The 20,910-nt window shown below is 41.8% G+C and overlaps 1 protein-coding gene across 1 annotated transcript in view; it reads right to left on the bottom strand.

The window, feature by feature from the left end:
- Positions 1–20,910, bottom strand: part of Txk (TXK tyrosine kinase) — a 52,571-nt gene that overhangs the window by 28,326 nt on the left and 3,335 nt on the right. Inside the window, exons 2-6 of the mRNA XM_051198081.1 lie at positions 9,485–9,539; positions 8,286–8,388; positions 7,464–7,669; positions 5,169–5,234; positions 112–166 (exon numbers count right to left, since the gene is read on the bottom strand). Of these exons, the coding sequence (XP_051054038.1) occupies positions 112–166; positions 5,169–5,234; positions 7,464–7,669; positions 8,286–8,388; positions 9,485–9,539 (485 nt within the window). The remainder of the gene's footprint in view (positions 1–111; positions 167–5,168; positions 5,235–7,463; positions 7,670–8,285; positions 8,389–9,484; positions 9,540–20,910) is intronic.

The raw sequence follows: 20,910 nt of genomic DNA, 5'->3' as shown, positions 1-20,910 counted from the left end.
TTAAGATTAAAAAGAATAAGAATACACCTTTCTGAATGGCTACAATCTTCATAATAAACTTCTCAGGATAACTAGAAACATTCATGGGCTCTTCTGGGCATACTGAATTACCTCTTGTCTCAATAGGCGTTCAGTCTGGTTTCTAGTAATGTTCTTATGGTACCATCTGCAAAAGTAACAAAGGACACATTTTTTAACTTTATGTTAAATTTTCTTCAGGCTAAAAAAGAAAAAAACTCTAATTATTTCATTTTAAAGCTTTTACTTTAGAATTTAATTTAGAAAACTATAGCTTAAATTCAGATAAATAACAACATTCTGTTATATTTCCAATTTAACAAGGTCAATACATTTGTTTCTCATTTCAAGCCATTAAATAGTTCATTCTACCAGCTCAGATCACCCTTCTGGCCCACACAGTACTTATATATAATTTCTCATGATTTAACATCTTATAAAATTCCATGAAAAGATATGAAACTAAGAAGTTATCTTTAGGCACTGGGGAGATGGCTCAGCAGTTAAGAGCACTGGCCACTCTTCCAAAGGACCTGGGTTCAATTCCCAGCACCCACATGGCAGCTCACAACCATCTGTAACTCCAGTTCTAGGGGATCTGACACCCACACACCAATGCACATAAAATAAAGTTAAATAAATCTTTCTTTCTCCTCAGGATGTTCCCATTTGCATGTTTTTAGAAGTGTTAGGTCCCTTTCCAAAGTGAAATCCATCCTGACTTATGTAATTTTCCTTAAGACACTCCCCTCTCCCAGTATGGTTACTACTTAACAGAATTTATGGATAGGGACAGCCAACCACTGATCTGACCCAAATGCTCTCTCCTGCCTTCTCTCTCGCCACAGTCTCCCCTTATTCACTAAGCCACATTGGGATTCCTTCCTTTCTTATACCATCAACCACCCTTCTACCTTCAACCCCTGTTTTCTCTCCATTCAACATGCCATTAGGTGACTAGACCATCAGAAATACACACAGTATATGTAGTTCAGTATGACCACCCTTAAGCAATAAACACATAGTTACAAAAAAAGAGGGAAATACAGTTCAACAATGAAGACAGAAAGGTTGAGAAACTTTCAACTTCAAAACAACACATTCACAAAGAGCTTCATTACAGGAAATACTACTTGGTGGAGAGAAAAAGGCAACATTGAACATGAACTGAGTCACCATGGATGGGCCAGAGGTGGCTAACTGAAACCTCTAAAAGGATGGTGTCTCTTTCTCTAACACCTGGTGATGAGAAACTGACTCAAAATGTGGATGGTCAGCTACCTAAACCATTAACGTCATTAAACTGAAAAACAAGCCATAGAGAAGATGAACCGCAGGCATTAGGAGTTGATGACAATGGATTTTAGACAAAGTAATTGGCCACTCTAGGTGTGGCAGGGAAGAGTAACTGAAGATCACTTGGGACTTTTAAATGAATACTACAGTATTAGAGGAATTGCAACATGGGCCTGAGATGTCCTACAGAAAGAAGAAATCACTTCAGAAATGAGCCAGTATTAAAGACATGGGGACTAACATGAAGAGGTGGACACTGGTTATGTTGTAAAATTTGCATGTTAAAAGAAAGTAGTGATGGGAATTCACCAAAATAAGTTGAATCTGTTAGAGGCCAAGACTGTAAAATGATACTTAAATTGAGAGAAGTTCACAATAATTGCATTCTTAAATAAAATTTCCCCCCTGTTATGGCATTGGTGTTAATTTTAGTATTTTACATTTGTTTATCATAGTGATAAAATAACAAAAGTGAATGCATTCATTTTAAATATGAATTTGAAATTCATCCACATGGAAATATCGTAAGAATAACTTCAAAGAGCCAGGCAGAAGTCTGTGACAAAAATCAGGTTCCTTTAGGGACACTTTCCTTTCTAAGTAATGAAGAGGTTTGGTGAGGGTGACTTGAGATTGGGAGCAGTGTTTTGGAATCGCATCCATTTAAATCATACGCTAAAAGTTAGGAGGACTTTTAAAAACTGAGGTAAGACTATGTCTTGCTTTCATTTTCCATTGCTGAGTCTATTTTGGCTCAGAATTGCATTACAACCCATTATCTCTGGAAGCTGCAGCAGGAACCAGACATTGCTGGTCGCAGTGTATCCACAGTCGGGGGAGGGGGGATTAGTGGTACACACTAGAGCTCTGCTTGCTTTCTCCACTCTTTTCTTTTCAGAACTACTTGGGATTTTTTAATGAAAAATCACTGTACTGTAATGAATTTACTGATGAAAAACACCTAGACTTGTTCTGGTAGCCATTCTATTGTTGTTGGTCAACTTGACTACATCTGGAATGAGCTAAAACAGAAAAATGGTGGGGCACACTCACTTAATTAAATCTTTTGAAGTAAGAAAACCCATCTGCTTGCAGCCATGGGAGAAGGAAGAAGGAAGCTTGCTCTCTTTGTCTGCTTGCCCTGACTCTCACATTAGAGCCTACTTCTTTGGGATTCTGGAATATAATGAAGACCAGCTGAGACATTCAGCTTCAAAGACCTTCCATTGGTAGACAGCCATTGGTGGACCTCCTGGACCACATTCTGTAAGCCATTCTAATAAATCCCCTTAATATAATACTTACAGGTGACTCCTTCTGTAAGTCCTATTACTCTGATGAATCCTGACTAATACACCACCCAAATAGTCATGGAGTTCTATGCAGTTAAGGATCCTCTGCCTGGGAATGTTGCCAGTCACAGTGGGTGGGTATTCCCTTTCAGAGGAAGCAAAACAATCCCCTGTGGATGGGCCCACAGGCCAACCTGATTCAGTCAACCCCTCATTGAGACTTTCTTCCCAGGTGATCACAGATTGCATCAAGTTGACAATTAAAACTAGCACAGACTGTATCTCCCATATCCAGACACCCTATACTAAACTAATATAAAATAGTGTGAATTAAGAGTTGGATTAAGGTGGACCATTAACTGTAAACCCCATTAAGGTAAGGAAGGCTGTGTGTTCTAAATTATATCCCCAGGATTTAAAGCCACTAATATCAGATAAAACATCCCTGGTGTACAATAAATGGAATCCAGGTAGGTACTAAAGTAACTAAGGCATGCTGATCACCTGTAAAACTATATAAGGTGGGCCAAACTAAAAATGACTTCCCCGTTACTTTCACTGTTCATAGAACTAACAGTAATCACCGGATCTCTGTGAGTTTGAGTCTAGCCTGGTCTACAGAGCTTGTTCCAGGACACGTTCCAAAGCAATACAGAGAAACCCTGTCTCAAAAAAAAAAAAAAAAAAAAAAAAAAAAAAAAAAAAAGAAAGAAAGAAAGAAAATAATAATAATCACTAGACTGTCTTGATGTTTACTGTTTACTATGTACCATGTGAGGTAGTATCCGCACTTTCTGGAGAGAACAAGCACTATTGTCCATGCAAAACACTGTGGTGACTGTGCTGGGATTTGGGCTCAGTTGCTCCTGACTCAGTGCCTCCAAATAAGGTAGTTCTTAGTTCTTTTGTATAGTCATCACAAAGGTGTATGGCACAAGTTAAGTGATCAGTAAGGTCTAGTGATTAGTTATGATAACTATTATATTTATTTTATATTTTAATACATGTTTAAAAAGAGATAAAGTTTAATGAGTAGCCCTAAGATTTGAATCATTAAAAAGCATGATTTTAAAATTCATATAAAACAGAACCCAAAGAAATTAAATGGAAATTTTGCAAAAGGAGCAGGTTTGAAGCAGAGATTTTCTGTGTAGGCCTGGCTGTCCTAGAACTAGTTTTGTGGATCAGGCTGGGCTCAAATTCACAGAGATCCACCTGCCTCTGCCTCTGGAGCGCAGGAATTAAAGGCACCTGCCTAACACCAGAGCTGTTGGATTCAAAGGCCTCAGCTGAGTCTAAACAAAGAAAGCAATGAGCAAAGGAGCTATGACCGAAAGAAATGAAAGTACAATCGCAAGAGTCCATTCAGTAACCACCAGGCCGATAGGCACTGTTACAATCTCCTTTGATCTTCTGGAAAATCCAAACTTGAACAATACAAAAAAAAAAAAAAGTTCTACTTTTTCTAATTATTCTGGGTTGATTTTCACACACACACTCTCCTCTACATTAGACTTGTTTTGTTGGTCTCAGCTTCTGCAGTGAGACCCCCAGGGTCTTGAGTGACCACAAGTGAATGTGAAACTGTTTCCTAAGGGAGGTGGCTCAGTCTCCTGAAGCAGTCAGGTCAACAGAAAGAACATTCATGGCAGAAAAGAGTGAAGACACTTTGTGATGGGGCTGAAGAGCATGATGAGAAGGAGGAAGAGACAGCCAGCAGAGCAGTCTGGGAAAGACATGTTAGATTTGCCACATGCCCTGTGATCATCTTCATCTACACACCAAGTTCACCAAAACTTTCAGAATTGGAGTTTATTTTAGAGAAAAGTGTCCTGAATCTTGCCTAAAATAGTAGTAAAGCCAAGGAGGCTTCTTCCATTGTATTTGATGTCTGGTCTCAAGAAATACATGATGCCACGGCTTTTATCGCACACTGACACCTGTTGGAAGCATATGCTAATTGCAAGATAAGTACCAAGGGAGGAGGGGGTATGAATTCAAACTCTCTGGACCCTGACACTTTGTACCGATAATTTGACCTGTCAGCCTTACTTTTTCACCTGCATAGTGAGAATCTACTAAGTCATTGCTCAGATCTTCCTATTCCAAAGCTAGAATTGTTATTTTTTTTTAAAAAAAAGATTTTAAAGCATAAATTTGATAAGCATACTTAAGGTTTTTGTAAATAATATCATTATTTATTATCTTCAGATATTTCTAAAAAGTATCAAAACAAGAACCAGCATCTAAAACTAATCCATGTAGACTGACAGATTCACAATCTGTCATTTGAAAAGTAAATGTTCAGTGTAGGACATGCAGTATAACATATGTATCAGTGTTTCTAAAGCATGGTCATACCAAACAAAACAAATACAGGCATAAGAAGGATTTTCAGAAGCAGCCATGGAAAGAATCAGAGGTCTCTTTATTGCTAAGGCTATCAGATGTGTTACTTTCTTTTTCTTTTACAAACCTGAAAACTGTCTATACTTCAAAGTTCCCATCAAGTCCCTGGTTTTCAAAGGTTAATCACAGTGCAAGCTTGGTAGGGGGACTTACTCATATATTTCTAAATTGGTGACTCTGTTTTCAGTCACGTAGTTGCTTGGGATTAAGCCTTCATTCCTATAATACAAAACAAAACAAAACTCAAGATGGGAGTCAGGTTTGTAACATTACCATGACTATAGTTACTTAAACCTCAAAGTAGTAGGGGGAAATCAAACACATTTTACTCATTAAACTGTTCAAAGAATAACAATGGTTTTCATTTCCAACTCACAAAAATCTTTATACAGTAAATACCAAGATCCTGACTTGTAAATAAGGTATTTTAAGAGATTTTGTGATGCTATTTTCTTTTCTTTTCTTGAAATAATCTCACCATTTAGCTCAGTCTAGGCTCAAATTCCAGGTCCTCCTGTGTCACCTCAAGAGTGCTAAAATAGTTGCAGGCAGGTGCCACCAGGCCCAATTCCAATATGTATTTTAAAAGGAAAGTGGGGGCAGTTCTGAGTTTAAACTCAGTTTGTTTTGTTCAGAGAAAAGGGCAGTGGCAAGCTCAGAGCTGTGCAGCTGGTCTCACATAGGTGGACTACTGGAATGCCTCAGATTTAAAAATAAGCCATTAGCTTTTTATGTCATAGTTAAATGTATATGGAGTTTATAAAACTCTGCCAAAATTCTGCTTTGTCACAGTCACGTCCAAAGGGTACCCTATTTCCTCCCAAAAGGGCAGGCCAACTGACTCTTCCAAAATTGAGTCTAGGTCCAGCTCAACCTGGACTATAGGAGGATTTCTGGTGGTCAGGATAAAAGCCAGCATTCTTTAGGAACCTAGGAAACCAGTTCCCCACCTGCCAAAAGGAGCCATCTCTCTTACCTCTGGCAGAAGTTGTTGCTATCAAAGCCCATGCCTACCTCCAGGATTTCTCGGTATCACAAATACCTGTTACACATTTCAAGGTCCACACTAGCATCCCACCCTTCTTACTTCCCCAGGATTCCCTCCTCCCAGATACCTGTTTGTTCTCTTATAATGTCAAGGTTTCACCCACCCCTGCTATTCTCATCTGTCTGTCTGTCTGTCTATCATCTATATGTCTAACGTCATCTATCTACCATCTATTAGCTATCTACTCATTCTCTCTTTTCCCCTTACTCTCTCTAACTATACTATTTTCTCTCTATTCTCTCTCTCAGTATCTTGCCGTCTCCACTATTCTCTCCCACTTCCCTAGCCCTGGCCATCTCCAGTCTGCTGGCCACGTCCAGTCTACTTCCTTTTCTTTCTGCTCTCTCTCATATCTACAATATACTCCTTAACCATAACATGAAGCTGTCATGTTGACAGTTTCTTTACTGAAAACCCTCACTACTTCCAAATACTAGCTTTCCTGCACATAACACCACTGTCCACTTAGTGATTATTTTTAATGAGCTATGCTCACATGTTGAAATATGTGGTGTTGTTTGTAGATTTAATTTATGTAAAATTTATCACACTTCAAGCCTTGTTCTACAACTTTCTTTTAGTTTGTCAATAATATGTCTTGGTTGTCTTTTGGTCATTTCAAGAGGCGGTAAAGGGACAGAAAAAAGGAGAAACCCTGGCCTCCCCACCGACAGGTGCCATACCTGCAGCTTCCATATCCAGGGCGGGATGACCATTTGCTGGGAATTAGGAATTTCCTCACTTGAGCCCCACCTTATAGGAACAGTCTTACTTGTGTACAAGAGCATGCTCAAGAGTTGCTTTACATTGCTTATAATGGAGGAGGGGCAAACTAAAATGTATATATGTTGTAGAAATTAAAAGCAATGGACCCAATACCTTGGCAGTTTCTACTGATATCACTATGGTATCAACTGGTTATTAAGTCTTTCTTGATAGATTTATACCTTACATACCGAGACAGAATTTCGACTGGTCTAGCTAGCCAGCTAGCTCCAGGGGTTCCCCTTCTTAGCCTCCCTCTAGAGCTGGGGTTGCAGGAAGGCCCACTAGATTTTTATGTTTGTGAGACAAGCACTTTATGGAGAAAGCCCTCTCTGTAGTCCTTATTTATTATTCCTAGTCTACACTGAAGCCTTATAAAAGATCCCCAGGGACAAGTGGTGGCATGGGGGCGGGGGAGGGGAAGTGGAGGCAGATGTTTCTGTTTTCAAGCATCTGCCTGAAGTCACTATATTCTACTGGTTTCGTACAATCAGGGACGTGGAGGCTGTTTTTACCCCACCCAGAGGGAAGAGTTGCAGACGGGGAGATAATGCCCTACTGCACAGGGTCTCCCTTACATCCTGAAGTCTTCAGAGGTTGAGAAAAGATTACTAAGGCCTCAGCCATCACCTTACCCCAGACGGTCTCTGGCCTTCCACCAGTGAGGGTCACACCTCTCTAATATCAGGTATTCCTCCCCTCTCTTCAGTGCCAAATTATAGGGCTCCCGAGGCAGGAAATCATAAAGGGCCTTGACTCGGATCCTGTCTTCAGCGAGTTGGGTCAGCGGGAGAGGAGGCAGCGGCTTGCGTTTTGAGGGTTGCCCCCCGCCTCTGTTGGACTATAAAAAACATTATTGTTTTAGCCATTTGTACCAAAAGAAAAGAACAGGACGTGTGCATCTGCTTCCCTCTCGCTTCTCCTGTCCAGCTCCACCAACCCACCAAGGCAGAAGCCAGGGACAGGACAGTGCTGCAAACAGCTGACTGGCGCACAGCACTGAGGGCCAGGACACACACTGTCATTTTGTGACTCTTTGAAATCACGAACTCTCTTGACTGCTTAGCTTTGGAGTTTCACATGCCCTGATTCTTTAAATATGACTTATCCTGAAACAGTTTCATTTGGCTTTAGTGATTCTCCACTCTTGAGAAGAGAAACCCTGTGCTGTGAGCTTGTGTCTTGAGTTCTCCTCCTTCCCCAAGATTAGGTCTACCAACACTCAGCTGGAATTTAACCCACAATCTAAAATGAAGGGAGCCACAGTGTCTTTTCCCATTAGTCACCGTCTTGCTTCAAATTCTATCTTTAGGTCTAGCGGAGTAGGCTAACTTAACTGGATTTCCCCTTACTTTCTCCTAGAACGCTTACTGAGCTCTTACTGTGTACTGACTATGATTTTAATTTTTGGGCATGGCCACAAGCCAGACTTCCCTAGAGAGCTTAATAACACTCACTTGTTTCTTGCTCCTCAGTTTGTCGAGCCATGGCCTATGATGCTGGGAATAATTTTCTGAAGGTTCTTCATTTTTGCTCAGGCTTATCTGTGTTCTCACTTGTCTAGAATTGAAAAGCAATTGTTTTACAATCATTCACAGCAAACGTATTCCTAAATCCTTTAGATTCCTTCAGAGATAAAGCAATCTGTGTAGCTTTAAAAAAAAATGGTTTTTTTTCTATATATTTATTTCTATTTATTTATCTTCCTAGTTCTAACTCCTTGAGCAAATTCTGAACTACAACTCTGAGGACTTTGTTTTCTGTATCCAGAAGTCAGAAAGGCAACATGAATTCAGAGTTGTTTTGAAATTAAGTTGCAAGAATATGTCATGTGCCCAGAGTCTGATACTTTTGAGAGGCCTAAAATTATAACCAATCCAACCAACACAAATTCTGAGTCAGGCAGAATGCAAAGTGCTTACCAGTATCCATATCACCTACTGTTACACATGTACCAGGTGAGTGATTAAGAACACTACACAAGTATAACCGGGTGATAGTGGTATAGGCCTTTAATCCCAGCACTTGGGAGACAGAGGCAGGCAGATCTCTTCGAGTTTGAGGGCAGCCTGGTCTACAGAGCAAGTTCTGAGACAACCAGGGCTATACAGAGAAATTCAGTCTTGGGGGAGACACACAGTGTGCACCCCAGCCCTACCATTTCATACTGTCTCCTCAGACAAAGCAAAGCAACCTCTCTAAGCCCTGGAAGTTTTTGAGACTATGTGAATGAATAAATACAACCCTCTTAGCACAGTATTTATTAAATGGCTGCTGACACAATGTCTTGATTTAATTCTTACACAGCCACATACCAAAGCAAGACTCACGGGATGAGTGTTATAATTCTTTTGATTAAGGGGGAAAATTACTGAGAGGAACACAGACATATAAAACTAACAAATGATAAGGGCAGAACTATGCCACATTCTGTGGGGACACACAGGAGAAGGGGCTGTATGCAGGAGGAAGGATGGAGAACCAGAGCCCCCCTACAGTTTGACTTACGTCTTTAGGAAAATGAACCGTTCAACAGGGACCCAGTGGGGGAAAAGCTTCCCAGACAGAAAACAAAAGACACAGACAGGAGACTCAACAGACAGTCAAGACATTCCATCAACCCATTTCCAAGAAATTACCCTCAAGGCAGACTCACCTCTTCTGCACTGAGCAGCAGCAGCAGCAGCAGAGAACAGACTGGAAGGTGCTATCTGAAAAGGAGAGCATTGTCACTATTAGGAACCCATGGGTCCATGACAGTGTGTAGGTGAAGCTGGCTGGCCCCTAGTAAGAGCTGGGGAACCATGACTGTCAGAATCATAAGAACATCATGACCGTCTTCAGTAGTGGAAGACAAAAAAACTGTCACCAAACCAAAAAAAAAAAAAAAAAAAAAAAAAAAATCAAAAAGTTACTGGCACCCTGACCAGTGTGGTTTCCCTTCTCAGGCTCTTCTTTCTGGCCTGGTTTCTGCATTTCCTTTGTCTGTGAGTGACAAATGGTCAGTGTAGTCTCTTGTCATGGCTTGTGTTGGCTATCAGTACAGAAAGAACATGTTTCCAGAAACAGTGTTCTCCAAGGGAATCTATTAGCAGGAGTTCTAAATTAGACCCACCACTGTTTCTAGAAAGCTTTGAAGATGATAAGAAAGCTCACAACTTCATTACAGATAGCTGGTAAACTTCATCTTCATGTGATTTTAAATTAGATCACCAATCACCTGGCCTATTATTTTTCCTAGTTCCCAATTAACAAACCAGCTTGTTGGCCATTACCCATGACCCCATGTCTGTTAATGGCACAGACTACCTCTTTCCCTAAGTGAGCAAACTAACAGGCTCCCTGAAGTCGGGAAACCTTTCTTTCAGCATTAATTTCCAGGCTGCTTCTGGATGAGATACTTACACAGCAGGTTATTTCTTTCACATAGGTACAGGCTTGCAAAGCAGACCTATCCATAAACGAGCCCTGTACCTCTTTCCTTAGCTCACAAAGAACTATCTGTGACTCCACTGGTGGGGTTAAAGGGTAACAGTTGAGTATGTCTCCCGACCAGAGAGTTTCCGTAATCTGCTGGGGGCTCTTCCATAACGCCACCCCCACATAATCAGAAAAACATCCATAAGTTCGGTTTTGTAGTTCATTGAGCCAGAGAACAGCAGGTGCATAAGAGACAGTTTGAAACACATAAATATTAGATTCATGATAAGAATATAGTTTTAGGATTGGAGCTATGGTCCATCAGGAAAGAGCACTGGTTGCTCTTCCAGGGGACAGGGTTCGATTCCCCGCACCCTCACGATAGTTCACAACCATTTATTATTCTAGTCCTGGGGCATCCAACATACTCTTCAGGTCTCTGTGGACACCAGACACAAACATAACACATATACATGCAGATAAAACACCCAGATACATAAATAAAGTTAATTAAAAATTAAATATAGAGATTAAAAAAAAAAAAGAATCTAGTCTTCCCTTTCCTCAGCTGCTGCCAAAATGCTTGGTTTTTCTCACGAAACTAAGGCCATGCTAGAGTGAGGCCCTCACTCAATCCAGTGACTGCTGTGGATCTGATAGTCCACACCATGGCCTCTGTCTCCACACTCACTTTGCTGTTTATGTATGGTGATGAAGTAATTCTCACAGAGGATAAAACCATTGCCCTCATTTAAGCAGCTGCCGGTGTTAACACTGACCCCTTTGGGCATGGCTTGTTTGCAAAGGCCCTCTCCAGTGTCAACATTGGGACCCTCAGATACCAGTGTTGGAGCTGGTGGACCTGTTCCAGTGGCTAGTGCTCCAGTAGCTAGTGCTCCAGTGGCTAATGCTCCAGTGGCTAGTGCTCCAACAATGGCTAGAATGTAGGTTGAGAGGAATGAATAAGAAAAGAGGTGGAGATGGCTGGGCCATTTTGGAGGCTGGCTGCCATATTTAGCCCCTACCAAACCTACATTCAGGCAGTTATAGATTTGTATTTCTCTGCTTTAGACTCAGCCATTGTGCAGTCACTGAACTGCTGACATGTTGAATATACAGTTATTAAACTCAGGACTCCACGAAGGGTTAAAGTCCAGACCCTGACACACCCTTTAGCCATTGCTGTTGATGACTTGCTCTGACTTTCTATCACTTTCTTTTTTCCTTTCCTGCAACCAAGATGCATCTGAAAGCTTAAAAATAAAATTCATTGATTCCCAAATACCTTCAGGGTATCATGTCACTGGGTGTTCAGGTCCCAGCTGCTTCTGTCAATTCTCATCAGCTTTGTATGACATCTGTGTGAGCAAACTGCCAAAGAGACAGACAGACAGAGACAGACAGACAGGCAGACCACTCCTCAGAGAGAGGTTACATTAGCCGTTCAGCATCCCATCTGCTTTGGAGGAATGAGTCTGATTGGCGTTCCAACCCATTTCTTGCACAGTTGTAGAGCCTCATGAGATCTGTGTCTATCCAGTCCACAAGACAATTAAGTATAGATTAAACAAATCAGCAAAGCAGGTCAGTTCAGGACCTGTGGCAAAGGGCTATGTCCAAGTTTGTTTAGAGGTATTCAAATTCAAAACTTTTACCAGCACCCTGTATCACCATTTTCACCTTCTCATCAGACCATTTCTGTCAGTACAGACACACTGTTCATTCAGCCACCATTACAGAACAAAACAGATGGTCCTGTAATCATATTTCCTACGCCAGCTTTACTGATAGTGGTCAAAGCTGGAAATGAGTAGGCTGCATGCGCTGCTTCTGATGGCTCTCCTATAGTCTCTTTCTTCTGGAAATGTGGTATAAACATGGACACACACCATGAAACCCAGTGGTCAGTTCCAAGTTCCCCTCTCACAAGATCCGTATAACACGTGGTGGCTCCACACCCCGTTGGCTCATTCTAAGTTTCTCCATCTACCTCCCTGGCCTCTTCAGCTTGGACAACTTCCAAAGCCTTTGATCTTTTCTTTGTCTCATGCCCTCCCTTGATTACTTCATTTCCTCCTGTGGCTTAGAAAGACTCTTCATCAGCTCATGGCACACAGATGCACACGAACAGTCCAATTCTAATGAACTCCAGCTGAACACAACCAAGCAAACCCTCAGATTCCTCATTTGGATGTCTAGTAGTCACCCTGACTGGATGTTGAGATGAAATCTTCTTCTTCCTGTCCCCATCATCCTCTACCCACCCTTCTCCATCTTGTGGAAAGCAGTTCTCTATTCCCAGTGGCTCAGGCCAATGACGTGTGAGTCACCTTGACCCACTTCTTTTTCTCACACCTCAGGCCAATCAATGTGGCAGGAAAGCACAAGCCTTGAAAAAAACTGGGTTTAGTGACACATATCTGTAATCCTAGCACTTGGGGGATTGAAACAGGTGGACTGCTGTGAGTTAAAGTCAACATGGGCTACATAGTGAATATAATGCAAGCCAGAGCTACATAGTAAGACCCTGACTTAAATGGAGGGGGTACGTGTGTGTGTGTGTGTGTGTGTGTGTGTGTGTGAATGTCTGTGTGTGTATGTGGGGGTGTGCTCATGTGTGCACACATGCTCGTATCTCCCAAGAATTTCAGTATTTCAGTTCAGGGTCATAAAAATTTTGAGAGATGGGTCATGGTTGTACATGTTGTACAACAATATGACTGTATTTAATGTTACTGAAAATAATTAAAATGATCAACCCCTCCTCTTCCTTCCTCTTTGCTTCTTGAAGCCAGGAGCCAAAAATCAGCTTTCCCCAATTGCTTAGGCTTTCTTTTCAGTAAGGGAAAGCTAATTAACATCCCCCACACACAATTAACACCATCACCCCCCCCACACACACACACAGTTTTCTCCCATCTCATCGGTTACTGCTATGGTCAAACCACTGATATCTCACCTATTTGTACCCTGTCCTCTCTACAGTGCATTCTCAGCACAGTGGCCAGAGTAAGTCTTTTTAAACCTGTCAGACCATGTTACTGCATGCCTGCAAACTCCTCAATGACTCCTCATTTCACTCATAGCTGTAGCCAAACTTCTCATTGTAGCCTATGAAGCCCTCCACGATCTGGTTCTACTTTTGTTCCCGTCTCTCCACCAGGCACCTGTGCACTTCCCTCCAATGCCCAGCCTCCCACAGGCTACTTCTGGAGCACATCTGGCCAGCTGAGGGGCAGGCTCCTGCCTTTGGATAGCCTAACGTGTCTTCCTTCAGGGTCTACAGCATCAAGGCCCAGCAATCCTTTCAAGCCTTTGCTCAAATCTCACCTCATCAATGGACGTATGTGTCAACTATTACTGCCAGCTTTGTGTGTCACTCTGAAACTCCTTACTCTGTTCTTTCTTCTTTCTTTTCTTTCACACATTTCTTTCCTTTTAACATGATATGCAATTTACCTTTTCTCTCTTTTTCTAACTTTGTCTTCCCTTTAGAAAGCAAACAGATTTTTGTCTATTTGGTTTATTTCCCAAGACTAAAACAGTTCTTTAGAAATAGTATTTTTGGATAAGTGGGTGAATGAATATGTTTGAAGGAGCACCATAAGCTTGCTAAAAAAAACATTTTTGGGGGGTTTGCAAACTGTCCTTGGGAACAGAGTAATCGAACACCGAAGGAAGCAGTGAATCCCGAGAACATAGTGGATCAGGTTGTGAAAGTCTTTGAGGCAGAGGAAGCCCAGGCCTCCTTTCCTCCTTGCAGTAGTGGGTTGTAAACAGACAGTAGAGAGGAATCATTAGCAAGACTAAAGTACAACTGACAGTGCTCAGCCCAGAAATGTACCTGATGGTATAGCCAATTGTGCTATGACCACATATGACCTCCCTTTTTAAATATGACCTAAAATATTTAATATAATCAAAACTAAGAATAGTTACTTTATATAATTTCTATATTTTGCTTATTACCAAAATGTTTAAAGTTTAAAAATCTGTAAGTTAACAGAAGATGAACTCAGAAAGTCAAACAAGACTATGATTCAGTAGGTAGCTATTCTAGGACTTGTACATGCACACTACTTTTAGTGATAGATACAAACGGGTTTTATTTCTCTAATTCATCCACTGTTTTATGCTTTTATGAAAGTGGGATTTTCATCTTCTCCATTGCCCTCAATGAGAAACCCACCTATAGTTTCCCCTGATCTTCGCATGTTTGTCTATCAAGCCACCGTGTCTTGCCTGTCAGGGCTCCACAGAAACCTAGGGTTCTTTTTGAGACTCATCCTGTTTAGCTATTCGGCCATCAATTTGTCCCCATCCTGTACAGTCAATTGGCCACCAGTCTGTTCCCGTCCTGTATACCAATTGCCCACTAGAATCATAGGGAGGTTGTGTGAGACCAAACGTAAACAATATACCTTGCAAGTTCTGGGAGGGCAACACAGGAACTATATACCTTACAGGTTAAAGGTTCTGTTTGCAGGTAAGGCAGTTAAGAATAAATTCTTACTTGTCCTATGTTAAGTCCTTGCAAGTTAAGGCTTCTATTTGTAAGTAGGAAGTTCCTGTTTGTCCTGCATTAAGTCTTTGCAAGTTAAGGCTGTTTGTAACTAAGAATATGTTCCTGTTTCTTAGATCTGACATAATCCTCATTCACCTTACTCTTGTTCCTTTCCTTTCATTGTATGTTTCTAACAATGTATAACAGAAAACACTCTCACCCCTGTGAACACCTTATCTTTCCTATAAAAGGAACTTCAAGAGGCCAGCAAGGGCTGCTCTCTCAAATCCCAATTTAGGGTGAGACAGCTGACTGGTCAATCCTGGGTGTGCCCCAAAATACAGCTTCTTTAATTGTACAGTTGTGGATTTGGTCTTTTCTCTTCTTACTTCCCAGGTTTAACAGTTACTCCCTACTAGAGTCCAAGAGCTACTCCATAGAGATCCAGGACCTGAAGCTAAGTTTGTACCTGGACATTTGTACGTGCATTGTCTCTCCCACTCATTCTGCAGTCCCTAAGGCAGTCGCTGCCAGCAGCTCTTTGACTTCCTTAGAACTCTCTCCACTTGGCTTTGCTGTCCACCGATTCCCAGTGCATTCCCATCCCCCACTTGGTGTCTTCTCAGAGCTACTTCGAACACTTCTGAGAAGACCTCCTGTTACAATCCACTCCCATCTTTTCGTGGCTTCCCAAAGCACACATCATCTGTCCTGGCCTGAGCTCCTTTATTAGGTCCCACTCAAGTTGGTCATCTCTTTCTGTAGGCTTCACTTCTCCTGGTATCTCAGCCTCTTCATTATTGCCAATTCACACCTGATGGTTCTTTATCTGCGGGGCCTTCCCCGAACCTAGCACCCCCAGTGCATGCAAGATGCAGGTGGCAACAAGGTTTTCTCCCCTCTGACACCCATACCACTATCACCCTCCAGTTGTGAAAAACCAAAACATTTTCACACACTATAAAATGTCCCCCTAACAGAAGAACCTGTCTGGGTAGGGCTTTTGGTTCCTCTGTTTGTTCGGCACTTGTATTCTGTTTTTGTACAGCCTGGATATTTGGTGTCTGTCTCGTAATAATACTTTATAATATTTTTCTACAATTATGAGTTTGCTTATGGCTCATATCTGATACTGGAGGAATGTGAATCTGTGTATTCCATTGCTGTAATAGATCACGACCCCATAAATTTATTGCTATATCAGCCACATATGGTCTCAACCTTCCTCTCTGTCCTTCCGGTCCTATACATTCAATCCATCTCAGGGGTAAAAATTATCCTACAATGAAAGTGAATTTATCTTCTAAATTCTTATTTAGAAGTCCTTTTGTTCTGAGGGACTGTATCCCACACTTTTCTTTGCTTTCTCATAGCATCCCCATCAATAGCTGACACATAGCGAGAGCTCAGTAAGGAACTGCTAAACAGGCCCTGGCTGATCTTCTCACCATTGCAGTAGCCCTGTCATACAGGATTTCACGCCTTGATGCTGCACACAGAGACAAATGCTGCCCAGGACCTTTGACTGGGTGATCACGTGGAACAGCAAAGCTGAAGGACAGCTTTGGGAACATTAGCTAGCATCCATGTTGGGCCACAAGCCTAAGACTTCATTCCAGATCTACATAAAAACAAAAGCCAAAAGCCGGGCATTGGGGTGCACGCCTTTAATCCCAGCACTCAGGAGGCAGACGCAGGTGGATCTCTATGAGTTCGAGGCCAGCCTGGTCTACAGAGTTAGTTTCAGGACAGTCTCCAAAGCAATACAGAGAAACCCTGTCTCCAAAACCAAAACAAACAAACAAAAAAAAGCCAAGAAAAGCTTATCAAAATTAATCATGGAGGCTGGTTTGGTAGTAGTGAGCTACCATCCAAAATCAAGCAATGAATCATGAAATGATAAAGAGAATTATTTCAGTGATAGCTGTTTTTTTTTTTTTTTTTTTTAGGATTAGCATATGGGGTCAAGGAAGACATGATTTGTCCATTGTCTTGTAGCAAAGAGATGATTCTTGATAACTCATCAACAGCTTCATTTGAAGGTAAAGATCAAAACTAATGAATGGCCATTCCCAACCTCTTCAAATACATACCTGGCAATGTGTATATATTACTACACTCTACAACTGCCTATGCTAACTGACTCACATTGAGATAGGTTTTGTTGTTTTATGATGTAATGATTAATCTTCAATGTCAACCTGACTCAGTTTTGAACACCATGAAGATTGGTGAGGTCCACCTATAGTAGGTGTGTCTCTAAAGATGTCTCTAAAGAGGATTAACTGTAAAAGTTAAGATCTACACTAAATGTACATGGCACTATTCCATAGGGTAAGGACCCAGACAGTGTAAAAGGAGAAAGGGGGAAAAGCCAGCCAATTGTCATCACTTTTCCTCTCTACTTCCTGTTTGGCTATGAAGTAATCAGTATTTCTCCACTACAGGCTCCTGCTAAGAAGATCTTCTGCCCAAGCCCCTGAACACAAGCATCCAAGGACTGAACCCTTTGAAACTGTGAGCCAAGATACTCTTCCCCCCTTAAGTTGCCGATGTCGGGTATCTTGGTCACAGCAGAGCAAAAGTAATGAACACATATGGGGGTACCAGGACTACTCTCCACATTCCAGACAAAGTAATGGAAAGAATTAGCACTTTGTCCAGTCACAGAGCAGCTGAACCAGAATTTCATCCCAGAATGTCCTCAGTCATGAGCATAACAATAAAACAGTCCTGACGGATGAGATTAGGACAGCAGGGAAGAAGCGCTTAGATCTTCTATTTTTTAATTTTTAAAAGTTTATGTGCATTGGTATTTTTGCCTGCATGTGTATCTGTATGAGGGTGTCAGGTACTCTAGGACTAGAGTTATAGACAGTTGTGAGCCGCCATGTGGGTGCTCCTCTTCCTCTGGAAGAGCAGCCAGTGCTCCTAACCACTGAGCTGTCTCTCCAGCCCCGAACCTGCTATCTTTAAAGAAGTCACAGTCTCAGGTTTTCCCCACAAGTTCCCTAGAACTCGGGCAGCTATCATTCACCGTGTTCTCATCAGACAAGCTTAAGGGAAACACCAGGCAGATGTGGTAACCTGTAAAGACAGATGGAGGGAGAGGGCTGAGGGCTCTGTTGGTTCCTCTTGTTTGAGCCCTACCTGGCCTCTGACTGAGAGAAGATGCTTCCATACATCTCTCCTTGCTGTCTGGGTAGGCTCTGGATTATTCTGGGTAAGCTCTCCATGGCCAATAAAGGACAGACCTATAGTGGGTGCTGTGGTGAGAGGCACTTACAGGTGGTGTGTAAACCAGACTCCTGTATTAGTCAGGACTAACAGGGAGATTTGTATTGAGAAATTGTCTCCTGTGATCTTGGAGGCCAGCCACTCTGAAGTCTATGGGCAGGAAGCTCAGCAGTTAGTTTGAACCCAAAGGCAGTCTGCAGGCAGAATACCTTCTTGCTCAGGACTAGTCTGCTTTGTCTATTGAAATCTTTGTGATGCTAACACAACCACAGAGGAGAAATTTAATATCCACCCATTTAAATATCAATCTCACCAAAGACATTTTCACAGGAACCATCCAGGATATTTGAACAGATTTCATCCAGGTACCATGGCCCAGACATGATAACCACAGCATTAGCAATTACAGCCCTTTAAGTACAGTGCCTGGTAGGTGGCTCAGGGAGTAAAGTGTATGTTTTTTTAAGCCTAAAGACCTGAGTTCAATTCCTGGAACCAATTCAACAAGTGTGTCATGGCATGCACATGGTGTCCACATCTACATCATATGTACACAATAAAAAATAAATGTAACAACAAACTGATAAATACATTTCAAAACATACAAGTCTGAAAGAGAAATAACAGTGTCAGCCTCCAGTCAGGATTATCTGGAAGTTGGGCAGGACTGTCCCAATTTCACAACTGTACACCACCAGTATAATGGCCTGGAAACCCAACTTTTCTCCTGACTTTAGCTTTGTTCTCTTCTGCAGCCTGGACTTTGGGAGAAAGGCTTTTCAAAAATATTTATTTCTCCAGATTCAATAGCAAAGACACTTGCCTGTACATGAAGGTACAGCCTACCCTGCTGCTGCTTTAGTTATCAAAAGCTTCTGGCCTCTCTCTCCCAAGATCAAATGTAGTCATGAGTGAAGAAGACAACCTCTGCCTATTCATAGACCTGTCCCTTCTGCTGCCAATAATGCAAGCAAACAGCTGTCATCCAAAAATCACCTCTGCATGAATAAGAACCCAAAAGACAAGCACCTCTTCATCTCCCCTTCTCTGCACATGTCCCCAAATTTGTTCCAACACAGATGCCACTGATCATTAGATTGATGGACATTTTCTACTTAGAGTAGTCAGGTCTTCAGCTAGAGTGAGTGGATTGGTGAGTTCCCTTCCACACACACTGTTACAGAAGAAGTCAGTCAGCATCCTTTGGCAATGAACCTGAAAAGGAAAAGCTCTTGCCCTTGTAACAAATTCCCAATTTAGACAGGAACTCATGCATATCAAGGGCCTTTTTGAGAGACACAAAATGTCCCAGCAGTGGGCAATGCCAGGATTTTCACCACAACCCAACTCTTTCTCAAAGGTTTATATATGCATTGTTCTATCTACTTCTTTTTCCCCAACAAATATTCCCAACAGTATGTCATGTGCCAGCACATTAGAAAAAGTTCATCATATCCACATACAACCTTTCCACACTGGAACATCTCTCTAGGATAGGTGGTACATAGCCACCCTCCTTTTATCTGGGATGGGTCCTGAGGGGCTCCTTCCTCTCAGGAGGAACACAGTGGCCACAACAGAGCTCTGATTTGGAACAAGCTCCCTTCCACCAAGAAGCCAAAGAGGGAGGGTAGAACTTAATTTCCCAAAGAGATACCAATGGTCACCTCTGGGCTGGTAAAGCCATGGTGATGAAAAAAGCCTTTGGCCAGGCAGTCTCTATTTTCTCAGTTTCTGAGATTTACCAGCAACATCTCAGGTTAGCTGCTGGCGTAGACAGTGTGTAGTTTCTTCTGGATTTGTGCCTCTGGTGAGATCCATTCCTACGGAATATGGGCACCATAGTAACTGGCAGGTGGCTAGTGATTTTTTTCCCTTTAAAAACGGGCTTAAAAGACACTCAGTTTCAGGAGTTGCCTGAGCCAAAAATTGTAAGTTGTGGCTTTTAGCTTCAGAGAGCTGTGGGAAAGAAAGCCTCACAAACCTGTGGCCTATGATGAGCAGAATGGAACCCTTTTTTATTGTTGTTTTTTGTTTTGTTTTTTGAGTCAGTGTCTTTTCATATAGTCATGGCTTTGAAGTCATAGAGTCTTTGCCTCTGCCTCATAAGGGCAGGGACTAAAGGTATGTGCCATCACACCCATCTCAGAATGGGTACTCTTGTTTTTTTTGTTCTTCTTCTTGGTTTTTTGAGATAGCCTTTCTCTGAATTGCTGGCCTTGAACTCACAGATATCTGCCTGCCTCTGCCTCCCAACTATCTCAGAATGGATACTCTTAAATTCACTATAAGCCAGGAATTGCCTCTCCCCACCCCCACCCCCAATACCAAGAGTTTACAGAAAATCCAAGCTTCTTTCTCTGCTACAAAAGTCCAGCACTAGATCCACGTCCCAGATCCTTTTGGGACAGACACATTTTGATTGAGTTGACCGGGTAGTTTGGGAAGGCCCAATACTGGTGGCTTTTCACCAGTTTCCTGGGCATCAAACCAAGAACTCACACCAGCGAGAAGGTGGAAAGTGACTGGTTGACATTCTCATAGGAATGTTTATCCAACTTTGAACAACTATTCTTTATCCTAAGTTTATGCTCTTTATACATAATTATCCTGTGTGTGCACACCTGTCTACCTTTTGTTGTTTGGTTGATCATTTATAGAACCAATCTCCTTGCATAAGCCAGGATGGCCTTGAACTCCAGATCCTCCAACCTTTGCCCTCCTCCAAATGTTGGATGACAGGTTTGTGTTACCATCCTTGGTACCTTTCTAAGAAATGGTGGTCACTTGAGATATTATTTTTTCTAAATATATTGGCCAAGAAGGAAAGACCTCAAAACACTTTGTTTTCTTTTGTTTTGTATTAGAAAGTGAAATTTTGGTGAACAGTTACATTGAGGGACTCCATGATAGGAGAAAAG

Source organism: Phodopus roborovskii, unplaced genomic scaffold (assembly GCF_943737965.1).
Source record: "Phodopus roborovskii unplaced genomic scaffold, PHOROB, whole genome shotgun sequence".
Classification (NCBI taxonomy): Eukaryota; Metazoa; Chordata; class Mammalia; order Rodentia; family Cricetidae; genus Phodopus; species Phodopus roborovskii.
The sequence above is the reverse complement of the archived record's forward strand: the minus strand, read 5'-3'. Positions and strand labels throughout refer to the sequence as shown.